Raw genomic sequence first — 21,189 nt, forward strand, 5'->3', positions numbered from 1 at the left:
GAGCGCTATTTGGCGCTGCCATTTGAGCTTGGGCTGAAACCGAGGGTGGGCCGGCCGCGGCGCCTCCGGTGTCTGCAGAGGCGGTGGGGGCGGAGGAATGCAGAGGGTCGCTTGACTTCACTAAGCGCACCGGGATGTGCTGGCCGGGGCAGCCGGCAGGCTGATGGGGGAGGGAAGGAGCAGCCTGTGAAACGGGGTGACGGCGGCCACCAGCCCGGGCGGGGACCGGGACTGGGAGAGGCCCCTGAGCAGCCGGCTGGTCCGGTGGCTGGGCTAGGGTGGGGGGCGTGGGGTCGCAGGGATAGGCGCTCAGCTGAGCCTGCTGGGGTCAGGAGGGCGAGAAGAAGGGTAGTCTTTACTGTTCGGAGAGAGACGAGGACAAAGGGAGGTTTGGAAGAGAGTGGCTGGAAGTAGTGAGAAGCTGGTAACAGGCGTGCTGCAAGGAACTGAAAGGATCTGAGAGAAAGAAGAGAAATCTGTGTAAGTAGCTGAAAGAATTAAGTGACAAGAAAGGAGGCCAGTGAAAGTGAAGGAAAGGTGAGGAGTGGCACAGAGCTAAGAGAAGGGTCGGTGAAAGTGTATAGAGGATCGAGGAAAAAGCCGTGGAAGTGGCTGGGGTCCGGGGCCGGAAGAGTGTCAGACGGGGCCGGAAGGCAGCGGAGCTGAGCGCAAAACTGAGAGTGTTTGGAAACTGGAAGACTTGGTGGCGAAAGAGGGTCAGGACTCAGATCGCACCTCGGAAAGTGAGCGACATGTCCGGGATGTGGGATCAGAGGCTGGTGCGTTTGGCGGTTGTACAGCAGCTTCGGGCTGCCTATGGAATTAAGGTCAAGGGTGGCCGTGCGCAGTGTGATCGAAGGAGACAGGAAACAGCAACCATGGAAACAGTGGTAAGTTCTGGGGAAAGAGGTTTAGATTTTAAAAGGGGCCAGGGCGGGGAGCGCATTCTGTACCATCGCTTATTACCAGGTCATGCTAAAATGTTCATTCTGTATGGATCCAAAAGAGAATATGTTTAAGTGTGTCCACCGCAGTAACATTGACAGTTTGAACTAGATAATTCTTTGAGGGGCCTAGGGGTTAGCTGTCGTGTACATCATAGGATCTTTAGCAGCATGGGCTTCTACACACGAGAGGCCAATAGCGTGTCCCAATTGTGACAATTAAAAATGTCTCCAGAGATTGCCAGCTTGCTGTATTTTCAGCCTTTCACCACTGTTGAGTAATATTTGGAGAGGGACGAGGGATACCAGTACATTTTCTAAATGAACCAGTAAATGAGGAGATGTGACAGCATTAGGTATAGGCTTTAAATGAGTAAATTGAGAAACCACAGTGGAATGGTTCAGAAGCAGTTGATTTTTGGGTGCTTGAGGTAAGGGGATTTTGAACGAGATTTTAATATTTGTACAGAATCCTGAAGAATTTCATTGTGAAAAATAAGTTGTATATAAGGAGTTTGTTTTTAGATTTATATCTAAATATAAATATATACCATATATATATATATACACACATCTAATTATATGGTACTTTCTTTTAAGATCTCAAATATAGTAGGTTTGTAAGTGTGTGAAAGAATTTGTGTGCATATTTCTTTTTCTTACCTCTAAGGAAAACTGACACTTTGCTTTTAGAGTCAGATAGACTTTGATTTGTTTTTGATGCCTGCTCTCCTCCTATTTGGGGTGTGATCTTGGGCTGCTTGTCCTAAGCCTCAGTTTCCTACTCTATACAATTGGAATGGTATCTCTCCTTGAGTTATTGGGGGAGTCAAAAATTAAGATTTGTAGATAAGACTAGCACACAGTGCCTGTCACATGCCACTTATTTATTCAGCCAGTTGTTATGATAATCAGAGGTCTACATTCTAATTAGTATTCATGCTAGAAACCCTAATAAAGTAGAGAAATACAGAATATCATTGTGCTATGAGATGTAACATGTTAGGTAATTATTTAAGTACTAGATTTGTTAAGCTCTTCGGTGTTTATTATCTAATGAGAGTTTTGAACTCTACGAATAGTGCTAGGCATCTTTTTAAAGATGATATTGTAAGTGGTGTTCTAATAAAATTTTAAAAGCATGTTATTAGTTTTATTTTATGAGATTAAATTATAGCACTTATTTGTGAGGTCAATTATTGAGTCTAATGAACAAAAAAAAACACCAACTCAATTCTAGGTATGTATGACATTTGTAAACTTCAGCTTTGGCATATGATTTATTTTTGCATTTTGTTTATGTAGTATCAAGAGAATTCTGATTTACCTAAATAAGGGGTTGCCTATACTAACATAATTTTTTTTTTCCTTAAAATTTTTTTTTTGGCTGCACCTGTAGCATGTGGGAAATTAGTCCTTGACCAGGGCCTTTCCCAATGAGTCAGCTCTTCCAAATCAGGTGGCCAAAGTATTGGAGCTTCAGCTTCAGCATCAGTCTTTCCAATGAATATTCAGGGTTGCTTTCCTTTATGATTGACTGGTTTGATCTCCTTGCAGTCCAACGGACTCTCAGGAGTCTTCTGTAGCACCATAGTTTGAAGGCATCAATTCTTCAGCACTCAGCCTTCTTTATGGATCAACTCTCACATCCGTACATGAATACTGGAAAAACCATAGCTTGACTAGACAGACCTTTGCTGGCATAGTGATGTTGCTGCTTTTTAATACGTTCTCTTGGTTTGTCATAACTTTTCTTCGAAGGAGTAAGCGTCTTAATTTCATGGCTGCAGTCACCATCTGCAGTGATTTTGGAGCCCAAGAAAATAAAATGTCACTGCTTGCCCTTTTCCCCTTCCTATTTGTGATGAAGTGATGGGACCGGGTGCCATGATCTTTGGTTTTTAAAAGTTGAGTTTCAAGCCAGCTTCTTCACTCTTCTCTTTTTCACACCCATCAAGAGGCTCTTTGGTTCCTCTTCACTTTGTGCCGTCAGAGTGGCTGTTGTTACTGTTCAGTTGCCCACCCCTCTTCCATCTCCTTCATCGGCTCCCTTTTTCTTCTATCCCTTAAGCGTGGATCTTCCCCAGGGTTCAGATCTCTGTTCCTCTTTTCTGCTCTGTCCCTTTTGTTGTTGTTCTGTCGCTAAGTCATGTCCAACTCTTTTTGACTCCATGGACTGCAGCAGTCCAGTCCTTCCTGTCCTTGACTGTCTCCTGGAATTTGCTCAAACTCGTGTCCATTGAATCCATAATGCTGTTCCACCATCTCATTCTATCACCCTCTTCTCCTGCCCTCAGTCTTTCCCAGCATCAGGGTCTTTTCCAGTGAGTCAGCTCTTCATATCAGGTGTCTAAAGTATTGGAGCTTCAGCTTCGGTGTTAGAGTAGTATCATTTGCATATCTGAGGTTGTTGATATTTCTCCCAGCAATCTTGATTCCAGCTTGTGATTCATCCAGCCCGGAATTTCGCATGATGTACTTTGCAAAGAAGTTAAATAGGCAGATGATGACATACTGCCTTGTCATACTTGTTTCCCAGTTTTGAACCAGTTAGTTTTTCCCTGTGCGGTTCTAACTTTTGCTTCTTGACCCGATACAGGTTTCTCAGGAGATGGGTAAGGTGGTCAGGTACTGCCAGCTCTTTAAGAATTTTCCATTTTGTTGTGATCCACACAGTCAAAGGCTTTAGCATAGTCAGTGAAGCAGAAGTAGGTGTTTTTCTGGAACTCTGTTGCTCTTTTCTATATTCATCTATTAAATTGAACCAGATGCTTGAGAAAGGACTAGTAAGATTTTGTCAGATCATTAAGAATGTGAATGATTTTGCCATGTCATGCAGCTTGCAAGATCTTAGTTCCCTCCACTGGGGATGGAACCCTGACTCAAAGCAGTGAGTCCTAACCACTGGACGGCCAGGAAATTCCCTGAATGATTTATTATTGTAAATAAAAGTTAAATGTTAATAATATGCTTTTAAAATGTTAAGTGCTTCAAGAGCATTCAGGGGGAGCAGATGTATCTAAAATAAATTAACATAATGTGATTAGGTATGCCCACTTAATCTAATTTTATATAAGCACACATGTACAGGCTTGAATTAAAAATAAATTCAAGTCCAAAATATTGCTACAGCCTTCTTAAACAGTGACTCATTTTTGAAGTTTTAATATATGCCCAAAGGTAGTGATAGATTCTTTATTCAGAGGTAAGCACACTCAATCAACATATGGATATACTCTTGGGATCTTCAAATGTATTAACATTTGAACATAATACATTCTATTGTGACTTCTTAAAAATGGTTTTCAAAGTGTGAAATAAAATTTAAATTGTTTACAAAATTCTTTCCTTCGATATTTAGAGCAGTTTGCTTAGTACTCTCCAGTAATGTGGAAAGGGTTCCCAGTGTAAAGACTGGGGCGCAGTGTAAAGACTATGCCTGCCAATGCCGGAGACGCCAGAGGGGTGTGGGTTCAATCCCTGGGTCAGGTCAGTCGATTTGGTCTTCTGTTCAAGTTAGTAAATATTTATAAGGTGACCAATAGAAAGTTTAAGGTCAGTATTTATATGTAGTTACTGAAGGAGCTTGTAGTATTTTCCAGAAATGTTAGTATTTTGGGCCAAATTCTGTGTAAAAATTTCCTGACTGAATGCTAAATGAATTAATTTTCCATTATGGGATTGGAAACTGAGGGAATTTGCTTCCTTGCTTAAGGGCAAAGTGACTGTTTTTGCACTCCCAGCACCTAGTATCTTAGTATACAGAAGTTACTTTTTAACAAATGCACTTGATATAATTGTTTTCTTTGTCTTGACTAATAGTTTATTTCTGCTATCTTGTTTTATTTTTTAATTTTTAATTTACCTAGTATTTTATTTAAATTAAAATTCTTAATTTTTAATTTACCTAGTATTTAAGAAAGTTTATATTGAGCCTAATATTTGTATTAGAGTAACTGAATTTGTCATTCTAGGGTAAAATATTTGGAGTACCATTAAATGCATTGCCCCAGGCTGTTGTACCAGAATATGGACATATTCCAAGGTGAGCAAAGTTTGAAATGAAGAGTAAATATTTCAAACTACTATTTGAATGTATGAAAATAAATAGTTAATTGATGCACACAATTAGTTGGAACTAGCAAATGATTTTATTTCTCAACATTTACTCAGATTAAAAGTTGTCTTTTTAAAATTTTGCATATTTTAACTTTTTAATTTGTATTCATTTTCAGGATTGAATTTTAAGGTTCAGTAATGAATAAATGTTAGAAACAAGAATTTTTGGTTCTCTATCAGTCTTTTCACTGCTGTTCTGATTATACCCAGTGATATACTAAACTACCAATTCAGTTATAATTTTTATTATTTTTTGTTTTAGAAATGTTGGCTAAAAGAATATTTAAGCTTTTGGGGTATTTGTGAATATAATTATGTAACCCATGAACTTTTTTATATCACTATTTGTAAATAACCTTTTGGACTAACTGCATCAGAAATTACTAGGGAAGTTTACCTCTTAAGAAAATAGTTTAAAAGTGTGTAATATAAACAAACTACCTTAACTCTTACTAATTCATTTCTCCTCTATCCAAAATAAGGTTCATTCTGGCTATTATTGTCCAATAACCTAAGTTTTTAGTTGATGCATTCTCTAAAAGCTTTTGAACACCTTTTTGCCTTAGGACAATTTTCCCTCACTCACACTGTGGGTTCACAGTCTTCATGAGGTAACCACTTAGTATTTTGCCTTTTAGATGGCCTATGAAAGGCCTTTTTATGATGATATTCAACATTTAGAATTGCAGTCATAAACCTAGTGTGTGTGTGCATGCTAAGTCGCTTCAGACGTGTCCGACTCTTTGTGATCCCAGGGACTGTAGCCCGCCAGGCTCCTCTGCCCATGGGATTATACCAGCAGGAATACTGGAGTGGGTGGCCATGCCCTCCTCTAGGGCATCTTCCCAACCCAAGGATCAAACCCACCTCTCTTATGTTTCCTGCACTGGCAGGCGGGATTCTTACCACTAGTGCCACCTGCGAAGCCCCATGTCCCTAGTAATAATGACTAAATCTTTGTTGTAATTTGTTTGCCTGCTTTAAAAAGAAAACTTTTCTGTCAATAACTCTGCAACCTTCAGCCACTCTACATCAGTAGAATGCCTTCATTTTCTTGTAGCTGACTTCCATTCAAATTCGTGTTACCAGCTGTTAACTAAGCTTATAAAGCCAATATTGATTGTTAAAAATTATTCAGTATAAAGAAATTGAGCACACACCTCTAAAAACATGAGAAGTGTTGTAAGGACTGGGATCAATTTATCCGACTTTCTAAGAGGTAATATTGATGAGGGAAAAAACCTTAACTTATTTTGGGGCAAATGTGCAGATGCTAGGTTTTTTAAGCTATGTGTGTCATGCAAGATCACCTGTGGAAAGAGAATAGGTAAAGAAAAGGAGAAGGCCTTGGAGCTCTGGGTGATCTTAGGATGGAGAAGTCTGGCAGAAAAAGAAAAACCAGAAAAGTTTGAGAAGGAGCAGTCAGGCAGACAGCAGGAAATAAGTGTAGCGAAAAAGAGTATTTTCAAGATTGTCAAGAGTGGTCATGTATCAAGCAAGATAAAGACAGTGACTTGACTCTGGATTTGGCAGGGCAGAGGCCATTAGTGACTTTGATGGAGTAATGGGGATGAGTTTGATTGCAGAGGATTTGTGCATTTTGCCACCTGAAAAGAGTTCTGTCTTTTAGTTTTCTTGTTGATGCTTGCACGTCTTTAGAAGAGCATGTTCATACAGAAGGGCTTTTTAGGAAATCAGGATCTGTTATTCGTCTAAAAGCACTAAAGGTAAGCATATACTTGAACTATATTTGTAGCACTCTTTGATTTGGTTTTTAGGATTGAAATATTTAGAATTATTACATGAATTATTGACAGAAATTGAGTTTGCAAATAGCTTTTTTTCATGACAGAAGAACCTTTTTCCAAAGTGAGTGTGTATCGTTTATATAATGCTTTTTTTAAAAAATTGAGGTATAATTCACAAATATATTTAAGGCATACAGCCTGATGTTTTGATATACATATATGCTGTGAAATGATTTTCACAATCAAGCTCTTTATATAATGCTTTAAAATTTTACAGAGTACTTTCAAACCCATGGTCTTTGTCCCTGTGTATGATAGGAAATGAAAGTTCGTTTAAAATTTTGTTTTTAGCCTTCTAAAAAGTACTGATATATACTAAAACAAGAGTTAAGAGAAATTTGTTCAAGAAAGCTCTTTAGAGTATAAGGAAGGATGCTTTATTTGTGTTAAACCCTCAAACCCCAGAGTGCTCAAAATGATTATATTTATTTTAGAATAAACTTGATCATGGTGAAAGAGGCCTGTCTTCTGCACCTCCTTGTGATACCGCGGGACTTCTTAAGCAGTTTTTTAGGGAATTGCCAGAGCCCATTCTCCCAGCTGATTTGCATGAAGCACTTTTCAAAGCTCAACAATTAAAAACAGAGGAGAAGAATAAAGCTACATTATTGCTCTCCTGTCTTATGGCTGACCACACAATTGATATATTAAGATACTTCTTTAACTTTCTCAGGAAAGTTTCTCTTAGGTAAGTAGTAAATAAAAGTTTTGGGGAGATGACAGTTTAATTTCTCAACTAGTTAGATATACCCTTATGATAATAAATTTCATTTGGAATAGAAATTTTTCTTAAAAATATATTTTTCCTTACTATAAGAAGTATATCCTGTATAATGAAAAATATGTAATATTTCCTTGTTGTCTTGGGGTTACCATTGTGAATGCCTTAATGGCTTATTAGTGTTATAGGATTCTGAGGCCATTAAATGGCTTCTAATGATAACTATGTTTTTAAAATATTTGTGGTTTGCTTTTCAATTTGTCCCTTCTGGCTGTCATTGAGCCTGTTTGTTCTAGACATACTTATTGCCTTCAGTACTTTGAATTTTCTGTGTGTGAAAATCAAAGAAATGTGTTCAATTTGTGTGGGGGAAAAAAGTGTGGACCCTAGGGGTAGCAGTGTTTTCATGACATATATTTAAGCACACAGAGGCTGTGTATTTCTGATTCTGTCTTATTTCAAGTCAGTCATGTAGATGGGTAGGTGAGGGGTAACTGTATCTTGGTTTGTGTTTAACTGATAAAGTGAGAGTGTGCTCAGTGTTATTTTAACTATTTTTATTTTTGACTCCATCTTATAAAACTTTTTTTCCTTCAAGGTCCAGTGAGAATAAGATGGATAGCAGCAATCTTGCTGTAATATTTGCACCAAATCTTCTTCAGACAAGTGAAGGACATGAAAAGATGTCTGCTAACACAGAAAAAAAGCTACGATTACAGGCTGCAGTAGTACAAACTTTTATTGATTATGCATCAGATATCGGTAAGATGTAGCTGCATTCTTAAGTAATGGAATTTGTTTAAATGAGGGAGATCCCAGCTTTTTCTGAGTGAGCTCCCAAGACAACTGTTAGGAAGTGGTTATGTACTATTTAAACATTTTGAGGGGTGCTAGAGGAAAAATCTTGATTGTGAATGTTTTCATCTAGGGCATGTTCCAGATTTTATCCTAGAAAAGATACCAGCTATGTTGGGGATTGATGGTCTCTGTGCTACTCCATCGCTGGAAGGCTTTGAAGAAGGCGATTACGAAACTCCTGGTGACTGTAAGAGAAAACGAAGACAAAGTGTGGGAGGTAAGTGGTCATGGCAGTCCCATCTGTGGAGGTATGGCAGTTTGCTTTGGCCTGAAATGTGTTTCCACATAAAAAACATAAGTTATTAACTGTCCCGTTGCTTTTTTGAATCTTTTGGCTTGTATGGTATTCCCACCTTCTGTTTCTTCTGGCCTTCTTTGTAGCCTTTCCTTGTGCCTTCTTTGTTCTGTAACAAAATACCTATGATCCATCCCATATCAAGGTATTTATCCAAAGAATATGAAAACGCTAATTTGAGAAGACATATGCACCCTTATGTTCATAGCAGAGTTATTTTCAATAGCCAAGATAAGGAAATGACCCAAGTATCCACCAATGGATGAATAATAAAGATGTAGTGTGTGCATATGTAATGGTACCACTCTTCTTAACTTTTTGAGGAGTCTCCATAATGTTGTCCACAGTGGCTGCACCAATTTACATTCCCACCAACAATATATGGGGCTCCCTTTTCTCCACATCCTCTCCCAACACTTGTTATTTCTTGCCTCTTTGATAATAACCATTTTAACAGTTGTAAGGTAGTGTCTCGTGGTTTTGATTTGCATTTCCCTAATAGTCAATAATTTTGGACACCTTTTCATATGCCTGTTGGCCATGTGTGTGTCTTTAGAAAAATGTCTGTTCAGTTCCTCTGCCTATTTTTTAACTGGGTTGTCTGTTTTATTTGGGTGTTGTTGTTGAATTATATCAGTTCTTTATATATCTTGGATGTTAAGCACTTATCCGATATGTGCTTTGCAGATATCTCCTCCCGTTTAGTAGGTTGTCCTTTCATAAAACTGATGTCACATAAGCTACTGCCTGTGTTTTCTTCTAGGAGTTTCATGGTTTCAGGTCTTACATTCAGGCCTTTAATCCATTTTGATGATTTTTGTCTGTAATGTAAGACAGTGGTTTAGCAACTGAGCATGCACATATGCCTACATTTACCCGCTTTCTTTTGGCTGCCATGTGCTTGGAGTAGCACCTTTCATCCCTTCACTCTGAGCTGGTATCTATCTTTAAAGCTGAGGTAGGTCTCCTGGAGGCAGTGTATAGTTGGGTTTTGTTTTTTAATCCATCCAGCCACTCTGTATCTTTCGATCAGTGAATTCAGTCCATGTACATTGTGGCTCAGACAGTAAAGAATCTGCCTGCAAGGCAGAAGACCTGGGTTTGATCCCTGGGTTGGGAAAATCCCCTGGAGAAGGGAATAGCTACCCACTCCAGTAGTCTTGGACTTCCCTGGTGACTCAGATGGTAAAGAATCTGCCTGCAGTGCAGGAGACCTGGGTTTGATCCCTGGGTCAGGAAGATCCCCTAGAGAAGCGAATGACAACCCACTCCAGTATTCTGGCCTGGAGAATTCCATGGACAGAGGAGCCTGGCAGGCTATAGTCCACGGGGTAGCAAAGTCAGACTTGACTGAGTGACTAACACTTTCACTTTCACATTTAGGATGATTATTAGCAGATGAAAACTTAGTACTGCCTAAACTAAAACTTTTCTGGCTGTTCTATTTGTCCATTGTTTCTTTTTCTTTGTGTTTCTGTCTTCCATTTTGTTCCATGGTGTTTTTCTGTTTTCTCTCTCATGTTTTGTGTCTCTGCCCTAGATTCATGTTTGGTGGTTACTGTGAAGTTGCTAAAAATTGTCTTGTGGATGAAATAGTCCCTTTCTGCCAGTAGCTTCTTATTGCCTCACTTGCTTGTGTGAGTTTCATCCATTCCCTCTTCCCCTTTTGTGTTTGTGTTGTCTCAGATTATACCTTTATGTTCACTGCCAAATTGAAGTAGCTGCGGTTTTACTGCCTTTTTTCCCTTTAACCTTTAATATAGAATTGTTTGACAACTTATTCTGATATGGAGTTGCAATTTTCTGATACTGTTTATCCTCTTATTCAAAGCTTTGTTTTCTTTTGCCTTTTGTTTCTGGTAGAAGAGTTCCTTTGAACGTTTTTGTAAGGCAGGTCTAGCACTGATGAACTCCCTCAGCTTCTATTTCTCCTTCTAATCTGAATAATATAGCTGACAGTTTTTATCTTTAAATATTTTGAGTATGTCATGTCATTCCAATCTGTCCTGGCTTGTTGTCCTGGCTTGTCCTTAGTCATCAAAATTAGAGTTCTATGTGTTCTTATCTGCCCCTTTCTCATTCCCGTATCCTACTGTCTACCAAGTCTTATCACTCTGATCTTGTAAATACCTTTACTACTGCCTCTGTTTCCACAGGACCTACCTCAGTTCAGAGCCTCATCTCTTGCCTGGCTAATTCCCATTCTTCCTTCAGGTCTCACCTTAAATACCACTTCCTCAAGGATACCTTCTCTAACTCCACGATTTAAACCTGTTGTTAATATTTGCACTTCACGCTGTTTACCCATTTTTCGATAGGTATTTATTTGTTTGTTATATTTAATATTTGCTTCCTCCAATAGAAAGTTTCATAAAGGTCACTGTTTTGGCTACTGTTGTATCTTCATTGTGTCTGATACATAATAGGTACAAAATATATATTTGTTGAATGACTGAATAACATACTTAGAACCTTTAGCTAGTTTGCCTATCTCCAAGGAGGCTTACACACACATACACACACACACACACACACACACACACACACACACACACACCCCCCCCCACACACACACCCTACCCCCAACTAATCTATCATACTGCTGTCAAAGCCCAGAAATGATGGTTTTGTTCCTTTTTCCCTTTGGAGAAGTTCAGATTCTTCAAAATTATATACAGCCTTGTTTTCCTAACACACAAGGCTTATCTCTTAACCATATCCACTGTTCACTAGTTGCTCTAGCTGTATCAAACTCCTGGCTTCTAGTATACATACATTCTGTTTTTTCTTACATGCTTTTTCATATGCTAGTCACCTAGCCTGAATTCTACCTTCTACCTAATCAACACCTACAAGGTTTTATTTCCCTTTCCATTCTTTCTCTCTTGGTGCCATTTCTTCCCTTCCTCAAAAGGTAATGATACCCTCTTCTATACTCTTTTATACATTGTACTCATTTTATACATTGTAGTTACTTGTTTTATAGTTCATTCTGTATTTAATGTTTTCCTATTTATGTATGAGTTATTGATGAAAGATAAGCAGATGTTATAATTGATTATATTATATATGCCTTGCATTTCAGATTTTGTTAGTGGAGCATTAAATAAATTTAAATCTAACAGGACACCTTCTGTTACACCACAACAGGAAAGAATTGGTAGGTATTATATATTTTTATTTAATTGGACATTTATATACGTACAATATGGGCTTCCCTGTTGGCTCAGAGCGTAAAGAATCTGCGTGCATTGCAGGAGACCCAGGTTCTATCCCTGGGTCTAGTAGACCCCCTGGAGAAGGGAATGGCACCCGACTCCAGTATTCTCGCCTGGAGAATCCCACGGACAAAGGAGCCTGGTGGGCCACAGTCCATGGGGTCACAAAGAGTCAAACATGACTGAACAACTAAATTTCACACTTTCATGTATATTATACAGAAATTAATTGTGATAATAATTACCTGATTTATTATGTTTAATCAATTCCAAGTGTAATTTTTAGTGGAGATATTGTACTATAACACTGTATTATGACATTGGATATAAATGTGATTACATATATAATTACATTGGATATGTTGAACCTAATATTATAGGTAAGCATTTATTTTAGTCTGTGTTTGTTTGTTTTAATTTTCTTGTTTTTCTTTTGAACTTTTAACTTTGTATTGGGGTATAGCCAGTTAACAATGTTGTGATAGTTTCAGGTGAACAGCGAGGGGACTCAGCCATCCATACATATGCAGAATTTTAGTCTCTTGTTATATCTGTGATCTTCTAAGTCATGTTCTTCCATTTGCAAGTGGGATGCTACTGAACATGTGAGACTGAAAAACTCAATCTCATTTTTATTTAGAACCAGAAAATTATTAGTGTTTGTTCCAGTTTTTTATTTTGATTTGCTTGTGGCTAAAATTATTTAACCTGGTAATAGAAAATTTGATTGTTTTCATTTTCCAGATTGAAGAGATTAATTGGTTAATAGTTATTATGAAAAGCAAAAATATTTAGATTAGTTTTTGTTTCAGCTGTTACTAAGAATCTTGCCTCTTTATAACTTGACTTTTTATTTTAAGTAGTTACATAGCATTAATTTAGTTATTAATATATTTTTGATAATGCTAATGTAAACATCCCCCCATTATTGGTTAATTTTAAGTAATAGCTTTAGAAGAAGAAATTATATGAAGTGTTTGTATTTTTATCAACTCTGGGAGAAAAAACAAATTTTTTTTTCAGCCCAGGTATCCATTTCACCAGCAATTCTTACACCAAATGCTAAGCGTAAACTGCCGGTAGATTCTCATGGTTTCTCAAGTAAGAAAAGGAAGTCCATCAAGCACAATTTTAACTTTGAGTTGTTGCCAAGTAATCTCTTCAGTAGCAGTTCTACACCAATATCAGGTAACAAATAGAATTTGTGTAACTGGATTATAAACATTAACATGAGTGCTTATTCTGGACAAAGTGCTATTTCATAATAATTCCTTTAGGAGGCAGATTTTATTCTCTGTTTTGTCAAATCTCTGGATTTTGTAAAGTCCCCTAACTTTTAAAATAGACAATGTTGTTCAGTATAATTAACATGTATGTGTGTGTGTTTTACTGCCTTGCCTGTTGAAAGCTATGGGTCGCTGTGAATAGGAATAGTACTGGAGCTCAGGTTTTACCTGATTGAATATCCTGAATTCTACTTTAGTTACTTCCTGGATCTATGGCTGTGACTAGATTGCTGCCTTCTGTTGAATTGAGGTCACCAGCATTTGAGCGTCTCTGAATTCAGAGTGGGGGTGTTACCATTAATGTAATCATTGTGGGTTAGCTGGGGGGATGGGTAGTATTTTTAGTTTAATACTCAAGTAGCTTTTATAAAGGAGAAGGCAATGGCACCCCACTCCAGTACTCTTGCCTGAAAAATCCCATGGGCGGAAGAGCATGATAGGCTGCAGTCGGACACGACTGAGCGACTTCACTTTCACTTTTCACTTTCATGCATTGGAGAAGGAAATGGCAACCCACTCCAGTGTTCTTGCCTGGAGAATCCCAGGGACAGGGGAGCCTGGTGGGCTGCCGTCTATGGGGTCGCACAGAGTCGGACACGACTGAAGTGACTTAGCAGCAGCAGCTTTTATAAAAAGCCTTTAGCTTTAACACCCTTCCTTATGGCATGGATTCCATGTCCCTTTACCAGCCCAGTCATTTTATTCTGAATGAACTGCAAGTTCCTAATGTGGCCAACCAGAGCCTCCAGAGAAAAATAAAATCACACTAATTTGAATACCAGGTTTAGTGTGATCTTGGATTGTTAGTGTGATCTTGGATTGGCTTGGCCCTTTAACATGTATGTGTAGAATACAAGTTGGCTCATATTAAACTATGATCAACCCCAAATGAAATGAAGCTCTAAGCCCAGAGTCTTCCATCTCATATTTGTCTCACATTTAGTCAAAATGTGAGTGGTCTCAGATTCTTTTAGATTTTCTTTGTTTTCAGACAATGTTAAGAGTTCTACTTTGAATTTGTTAGCTGGATTATGAGGTCTTCTTCCCAAAAGCCTCTGTTTTGTTTCCAAAAGCTTTACATTTTACTTGTCTGTTTTATTTTAAAAGATGAACAAATTAGCAACTTGTTCTCTGTAGTCCTTCAGGTTCTCTATGGTTCATTAAAGTGTAATGATAAGAACTCTGAAGCTATGTCTGTAGTTCTTCCAGTGTTTACAGGTTGGAGATACAAGCTTTAACTTAGTATATTTTTAATGTTCAGAGAGTTTTCCATTTTGGAGGACTATTTCCAAATGGCAGATGTGCATCAGAGTTCTTGCCTTTGTTTATTAGCAACACAGTATCTTCCCCAGGAAACAAACCTCCTTCTCTCCAAGCTCCTGACCCCAGAATAAAGCTTCCTGAGTCACATTTGATATATCCCATAGCCTCCAAGCTTTTTTTTTTTTTAAGGCAAATGCACCCAAAACGTCACTGTAATGGAAAACTCTGGGGACCTATGTAAATTCTTCATCAGTACCAGCAGAAGGTTGAGAGGGTTCATGTTCACTGAGTGTATCCTGGGCAATATTCAAACACAAGTCAAATGTATATGGAGCCTTTGTTCATAACTCATAATACTTTTCCCCTAATTTTTTTCACTATAGTTGGTTTCATGATACAGTCTTAAATAACTTTATCAAAATGAGCTGTTGTAACCTCCAGTTGTTAGCATGGAACATGGCAGTAACCATGTGGTTAGATGTGTGTTATGGGTCATCAGTTTTTGTCAAAAATATTGGACAAATTGCACTCTAGAGTCAGATAGACAGCAGGTTGACTAGCAGGTGCATACTGCATACTCAGACACTAAATTGTTTTCCAGTAGTTCATTTTAGATAATGGCATTAATTAATCTTATGCACCAGGCTCTGTGCTAGACATCTTATATACATTATAGCAATACTTATATTCACCATAAAAATCCAAATTTAGAGCCTAAAGCCATTTAGTTAGTGGTGGACAAACTCAAAGTCTGTCTCAAAAGCTTATTTCTCTAATCTGCAACAGTGCCCACCTCTCCCTTGTAAGTACTGAGTTTGACGTAAAACTCTAATATAAAAATAATGGTGATTCTGACCTTTAATTGGCAACTAAAAAGAAATTGATACTTTTTTTTTCTTTTTTAGTTAACTTGAGTTATTTGACCCTTGAAGATTCTAACCAAAAATTATATGATTTTGTTATTGTTTAGAAGTGGAAATTAAGACTTTAAATCTAATTGCTGTTAATATTTTATACTTTGAAAAGAAAATAAGTATGTATGAGTATGTATGGTCTGTCACATGTGGTTGTTTTTATAGTTCACTGTGATACAAGCCCGGAAGGGTCATCCCAGAGTTCATTCTCTCCTGTCGCCATCAGTGGAAACCATTTGGTCAGTACAAATGTGCTAAGGCGAAGTAAAAGGCTTGCAAGCAAAAAGGTTTGCAGGTAAGTTATCCAGGTTGGGTAAAATTTGATATATATACTTAAAAAATATTTTGTCTTTCTATTGAGAATCATATTTGAATAATAACTTTTTAAAATTCCCTTTGCCTTTATAGTCTCATTAATCTAGGGCCTATCCTCCAGAGAAAGATTCCTAATTTGAGTCCATTTTGCCTGTTTAAAATCCTGTTTTATGTTGATGTGGGTAATTTTTAAGTTTCCTGTTAATATAAAGAGCTAGTCTAATGATTCTGGTTTATAAGTGACTAAACTCTTGTGATCAACAGAAAAGATTATTTTTTATGCAGATACAATGTGTTCATGTATGGTATCTTAAACCTAAAAAATTATTACTCTGTTCAGTTACTAACAGTGTGATTTGCTCTGGGCTTTCAAACTTTATTTTGTAGGCATTTCTCTAGTTCTTATGCTGTAAACTGATGTTTTTAATTTCACTCTTTCTAGGGTGGAATCAGGAAAAGCAGGCTGCTTCTCTCCTAAAATCAGCCGTAAAGAAAAGGTTCGAAGATCTCTTCGTTTGAAATTTAATCTAGGGAAAAATAGCAAAGATGGAGTAAGTGTCTTTCACCATTTCACTGTTATTTATATTAGTGTAAAGGTGAAGACTTGATGCTAAAAGATCCTCTTAACCCTGTCTCTCCTCCATCTCCTGCCCTGTTCTCAACTCTTCTTTATACCAAGCATTTACACTTCAGCTGTTATCTCCAGTTCCACCTTTTCTATCTTCCTGAGATCAATTCCAGTGACGCTTTCATCCCAAACTCTCCCTGAAATAGACCTCGCAAGATTACTCATGAATTCAGCACTGCCCAAACAGGCGGACTCAATCCATCAGCAGCACGTGACCCAGCTAATGACTTGCTCTTCTTTGGCATATTTTCTTTCCTTGCTTCAAGGACATTTTGATTTTCTTCCTTCTTTGCCAGTTACTTTTCTAATTCCTTTATATTGGAGTACCCAAAAAGCTTTGCCCTTGGATTTTTTCTCACTCCACTCACTCAAGGTGATCATCAGCTCTAACTAAATATTGTGTATTTATTTAGGACTTCAAATTTGTATCTCTAGCCCAAATTGCTCTCTTGAACAACTTGACTGCTTAACATTTACCTATTTGACCTCCCAAATGGAGGTACTGACATCTTAATAGAGCTCCCAAGATGCATTTCTTCACTGCTGTTATTTCTCTACTCCTCCCTGTCTCCAACCCATGCGTCTACCTGCAGTCTTCACCATCTCAGTTATGGGAACTTATTCTTCCAAGCACTAAGGCCAAAAACCATGCAGACATTCTGGACCCCTGACTTTGTCTCACACGTACCATCTAAACCATTAGGGAATCCTGTCTAACTTCTGCTTCCAGAGTCTATCCAGACTGACCACTTTTCATAGCACTTTATTTCTAACTTTTTGAGTTATGTCATGTAAAACTTAAATTACTACAATAAGTGCCTACTACCTGCTTCTACTTTGCTGCAATACTAGAGCCAAAATTATCCCCTAAAAAGCAGAGTTAAATTATGTCACCCCTCTTTTCAGAACCCTCCAGTGGCTCCCTGCTTCACTTTCAGGAAAAAAAAAAAAAGTCAAAGTTCTTACACTGACTTGCAGTGCCCCACATGGTCTGTTCCTGGCCTCCCTCTTGGAGCTCTCCTCCCTACTCATCTGACTTCATTCACTTTTGCCTCTTTGTGATTTCTTGAATGTGCCAAACCTTAGGGGCTGCAGTGGCATTTTCCTCTCCTTGGAGTGTTCATTCCCCTTATACGTTCTTACTCTGTTTTCTCTACTCACAAATCATCTTCAGATCAATGTATTTAAAATTGTACCTCCCCCCAGCCACAAAAAATTATACCCTGACCCTTCACCACTCCATATCCTTCTTACCCTGTTTTACTTTTCCTTCTAGCACTTTTCATCTTATGTATTGTATATTGTACATTATAATTTATTGTCTATCTTATTCTGGTCTAAATCTCCCCATCAAGAATGTAAATTCCATAAGGGTAAGGTTTTGGTCTGTTTTTGTTTTCTTTCACTCTTGTGAACAGTCCTGGGCACATAATCACCACAAAAAGATTTTTTAAGTTAATGTATCTGGCTGTTTTTATTTTAGATCATAATATATCTACTAATAGCCAGTCAAATGCTTATAATTTCCATCAGTATGTATGCAAATATATTGTTTGCTATAAAATTATTCCTAATTTATATATATCTACCTTTTAAAATTAGCTATAGAGGATTTTGATAACTACAAAACAATAGTTTGTCTTAATATTTTGAATTAACTAGGTTTATTTCTTAACCAAAACTTTTTCAATTTTTTCTGTACAGAATGAGTGTTCTGGTGTCAATAGATCTGAAAATGTTGGTCGACGACTTGCAAATCAACAAAGTTTAAAAAATAGGATTGACTCTGTAAAAACAGGTCTGCTTTTTAGCCCAGATACTGATGAAAGATTAACAAAGAAAGGTATGTTTACATGATATTGGTAGAGTTTTACCCCAAAAGCCTACTTTAATTTTTTTTTTTTTAGTTTTCTTTCCATTTTATTGAGATAATTGACATATAACCTTTAGTTGCTTTTTTAATGATAAAATGTATTAAGTACTTTACTGTTCTAGAAATTGAAAAATCATGTTTGAATAGTGAAAATATTTGAATTGGAGTGTATGTTTGTATGAACAGTTGGATCTTTACAATGTAAATACAAAAAGGTTTAATATTTATACACTAAAAAATTACTTTTTTGTATTGACTTGTTATTTTTTATCCACACTTTAAACTTTTTATTTTGTATTGGAGTATAGCCAGTTAACAATGTTGTGGTAGTTTCAGGTGAGCTGCAAAGGGACTCAGCCATACATATATATCATAAAAATTTATTTTTAATACAAATCTAATTTATTGGAATTAAATGCTTAGTATTTCATTTATCATGTATTTGAATAACATTTCAAAAGTAAGTCAAATATAAGTTTAAAAACACTGAAGTGCTTTATTTTAGGTTCGAAAAAGATCAGTAAGTCGGAGGAAAACTTATTAACTCCAGAGCGACTAAGTGGAACAAATTACCGGATATCTTGGATAGGACCTAGTAATTCAGATTTTCAAGAAGTAGATGGAAATGAAGCTTCTCCAAAAGATGGAACTCTGGAGGTGGAGAACTCTTCTTTGGAGCCTGATATGATGGTTGAAAAGTCCCCTGTTAGTTCATACGAGCTCACCCCTCCTAATGTACACAGTAAGCACAGTAACAACATAACTGGCAGCTCTCTTAGTGGTGATGAAAATAACTTGACCACAGAAACTGTGGTGAAAATTCAGAAAGCATTTTCTGAATCTGGAAGTAATCTTCATACATTGATAAATCACAAGCAGTCATCATTAACTAATGTGGAGAAAGTAAAATTCAATGAAACATCTTCTACCAAAGGTAGCCCAGAGAAAAATCTCTTGGAAACTAATTTGACTGTGATAGAATCAAATGGACACCATACCAGTAACGATGAAGAGAGCTTTTCAGAAAGAGACTTCTCACGACATCAGCCTCAAATATCGGATAGAGAAGCCACTATAAAATGTTACTCAACTCAAATGAAGATACAACTAGAAAACAACATTCATTTGAATATACCAACAGATTATTTAAGCAAGCAGGAGTTGCGCAGTGATGAACATGTAGGGAAACAAGAGTCCCCAAGGGATACCCTCAATACTAAATTAAAGGAGCATGAAAATTTGATTGAAGAGAACTTATTGAAACACACAGCTTCTAGGGAGGTTGTGGCTAGCACCTCTTCCTTGGAACAGAGCACGTGCAGTAGCACAAACCTGTCAAAACCTGGTCCGGGGGGAATCATTAAACAGCAGTCACTGGTGGAAACACGTGATGAAACGGTTTCTGAATGTTTACAAATGACAGAGCATGGAAGGGTTTCAGACCACATACAGTGGTTTAACAGGCTCTCTTTAAATGAACCAAATAGGACAAAAGTTAAGTCACCTCTTAAGTTTCAGCGTACGCCTGTCCGTCAGTCAGTGAGAAGAATCAATTCTTTGTTGGAGTATGGTGGACAACCTCCAAGGCGTAAATTAGTGAGTCTTGGTGATACTGCTTCTCCTCTGGTTAAATCAGTGAGCTGTGAGAGTGCTCTTCCCTCTTGTGTAGAAAGTATGACAAAAGATTCCTCCCATCCATGTACCAGATCAGGTCCTAAAGAACAGAAGTCATCTTGCAAGCAGTCAAATATTGATATGATTTCAAAGTCAAGCATGGAGGTAACTTCTACATCTTTCTTACAAATGAAGAGGCACTCACACTCTGTGAATGCTTCTCTTGGGTCCACCAGAGTTTGTAAACAAGAAGTGATATCTAATAGGCAAATTAAGGTTCCCTTGGATGATCTAACAAACCATGATATAGTAAAATCTATTGTAAGTAATGATAAGGTCTTTCCTCCTGGCGTAAGCAGCAGGGTCCTTAGAAAACCATCAGAAAAAGAGAGGATCTGGTATAAAGGTTCTCCAAAAAATCCTATTGGAAAAGTTCAACTGCTACCAACAAGTAGACCTGTAGACTTATAGTTGGTAAATGTTGTACTTGTCATTAATGTATATAAAATTATCAATTGGTGATATGACTTGCAAGGTAATTGATGTGTTTGTAGCTCAGGATGATTGTTATGTGATGAATTTAATTTCATTGTACAAGGAACTTGAATTCTTGTTTTTCTTAATTATGGCAATATTTAAGCTGTCTTTAATTTTATTGTGATCTCTTAAAGCAGAGGTTACACTTTACTTTTTTAAAGAAATTGTTGACTGGGTTTATAAGAAGTTAATTTTTGAGAATTGGATGAATTTTATTTTTTAACACGTGATAGAGTGGAGTGAGTTGTGCTGATTTCTTGTTACTCCTAGGTCAAATGAGGTTTCTCCAAGAAATCTCAACACATAGAGGGAGAGATAAGCTCTGCAGATCTTATTTCTGAAATTCCATTAATGTTCAGTGTCTTTAAAAATCCCTAGAAGTTTGCTTCAATAGCATTTTAATCCTTTGTTCCTTTTGGATGTAATTAGGTTTATATTGCCTGTAGATGTGACAGTGTGTTCCCTTGAGCTAAGAATAATGGCCAGTGCAGAATGACAATGACTCAAGTGTGCTCATATAGTATGAGGCTGCAGAAATAACAGATGACTTTTAAGCCATACTATATTTTTAAAGTTCATTTGCACAATACATTTGTATCTGTTTTGTCCAATATAGAATTTAAAATTTTTTAAGAAGGAGTAATTAAGGTTGGAAGATTTTAATCAAAGTGATTGCTTGTATGCAGATGCTTGGTTTTAGACTTTGAAGTGGTTGATACGCCTCTGTACATTTACCTTGGATTCTTACAAGAACCTGTGATGGTTTTGTCATGTGTGTAAATGTTATTTATTTAGC

At 37.3% G+C, this 21,189-nt stretch overlaps 1 protein-coding gene across 2 annotated transcripts; it reads left to right on the plus strand.

Annotated features, from left to right (window-relative positions):
- The first annotated feature begins 691 nt into the window (after positions 1-691).
- On the plus strand, positions 692-20,400 carry ARHGAP11A (Rho GTPase activating protein 11A). Of its 2 annotated transcripts, XM_068964667.1 has the most exons (12): positions 692-890; positions 4,919-4,989; positions 6,694-6,790; positions 7,306-7,559; positions 8,191-8,354; positions 8,521-8,667; positions 11,831-11,905; positions 12,987-13,151; positions 15,592-15,721; positions 16,184-16,292; positions 18,074-18,212; positions 18,748-20,400. In XM_068964667.1, the coding sequence occupies exons 1-12, from the start codon at positions 753-755 to the stop codon at positions 20,325-20,327; spliced, it is 3,069 nt and encodes a 1,022-aa protein (XP_068820768.1). In that variant the 5' UTR covers positions 692-752; the 3' UTR covers positions 20,328-20,400. The 2 variants fall into 2 exon arrangements, with proteins under 2 accessions (XP_068820768.1, XP_068820769.1); XM_068964668.1 differs by lacking the exons at positions 11,831-11,905; positions 12,987-13,151; positions 15,592-15,721; ... (1 more) ...; positions 18,074-18,212; positions 18,748-20,400 and having other exon boundaries at positions 8,191-8,317; positions 8,521-8,544.
- Positions 20,401-21,189: the final 789 nt, after the last annotated feature.

Source organism: Capricornis sumatraensis, chromosome 2 (genome assembly GCF_032405125.1).
Source record: "Capricornis sumatraensis isolate serow.1 chromosome 2, serow.2, whole genome shotgun sequence".
NCBI lineage: Eukaryota > Metazoa > Chordata > Mammalia > Artiodactyla > Bovidae > Capricornis > Capricornis sumatraensis.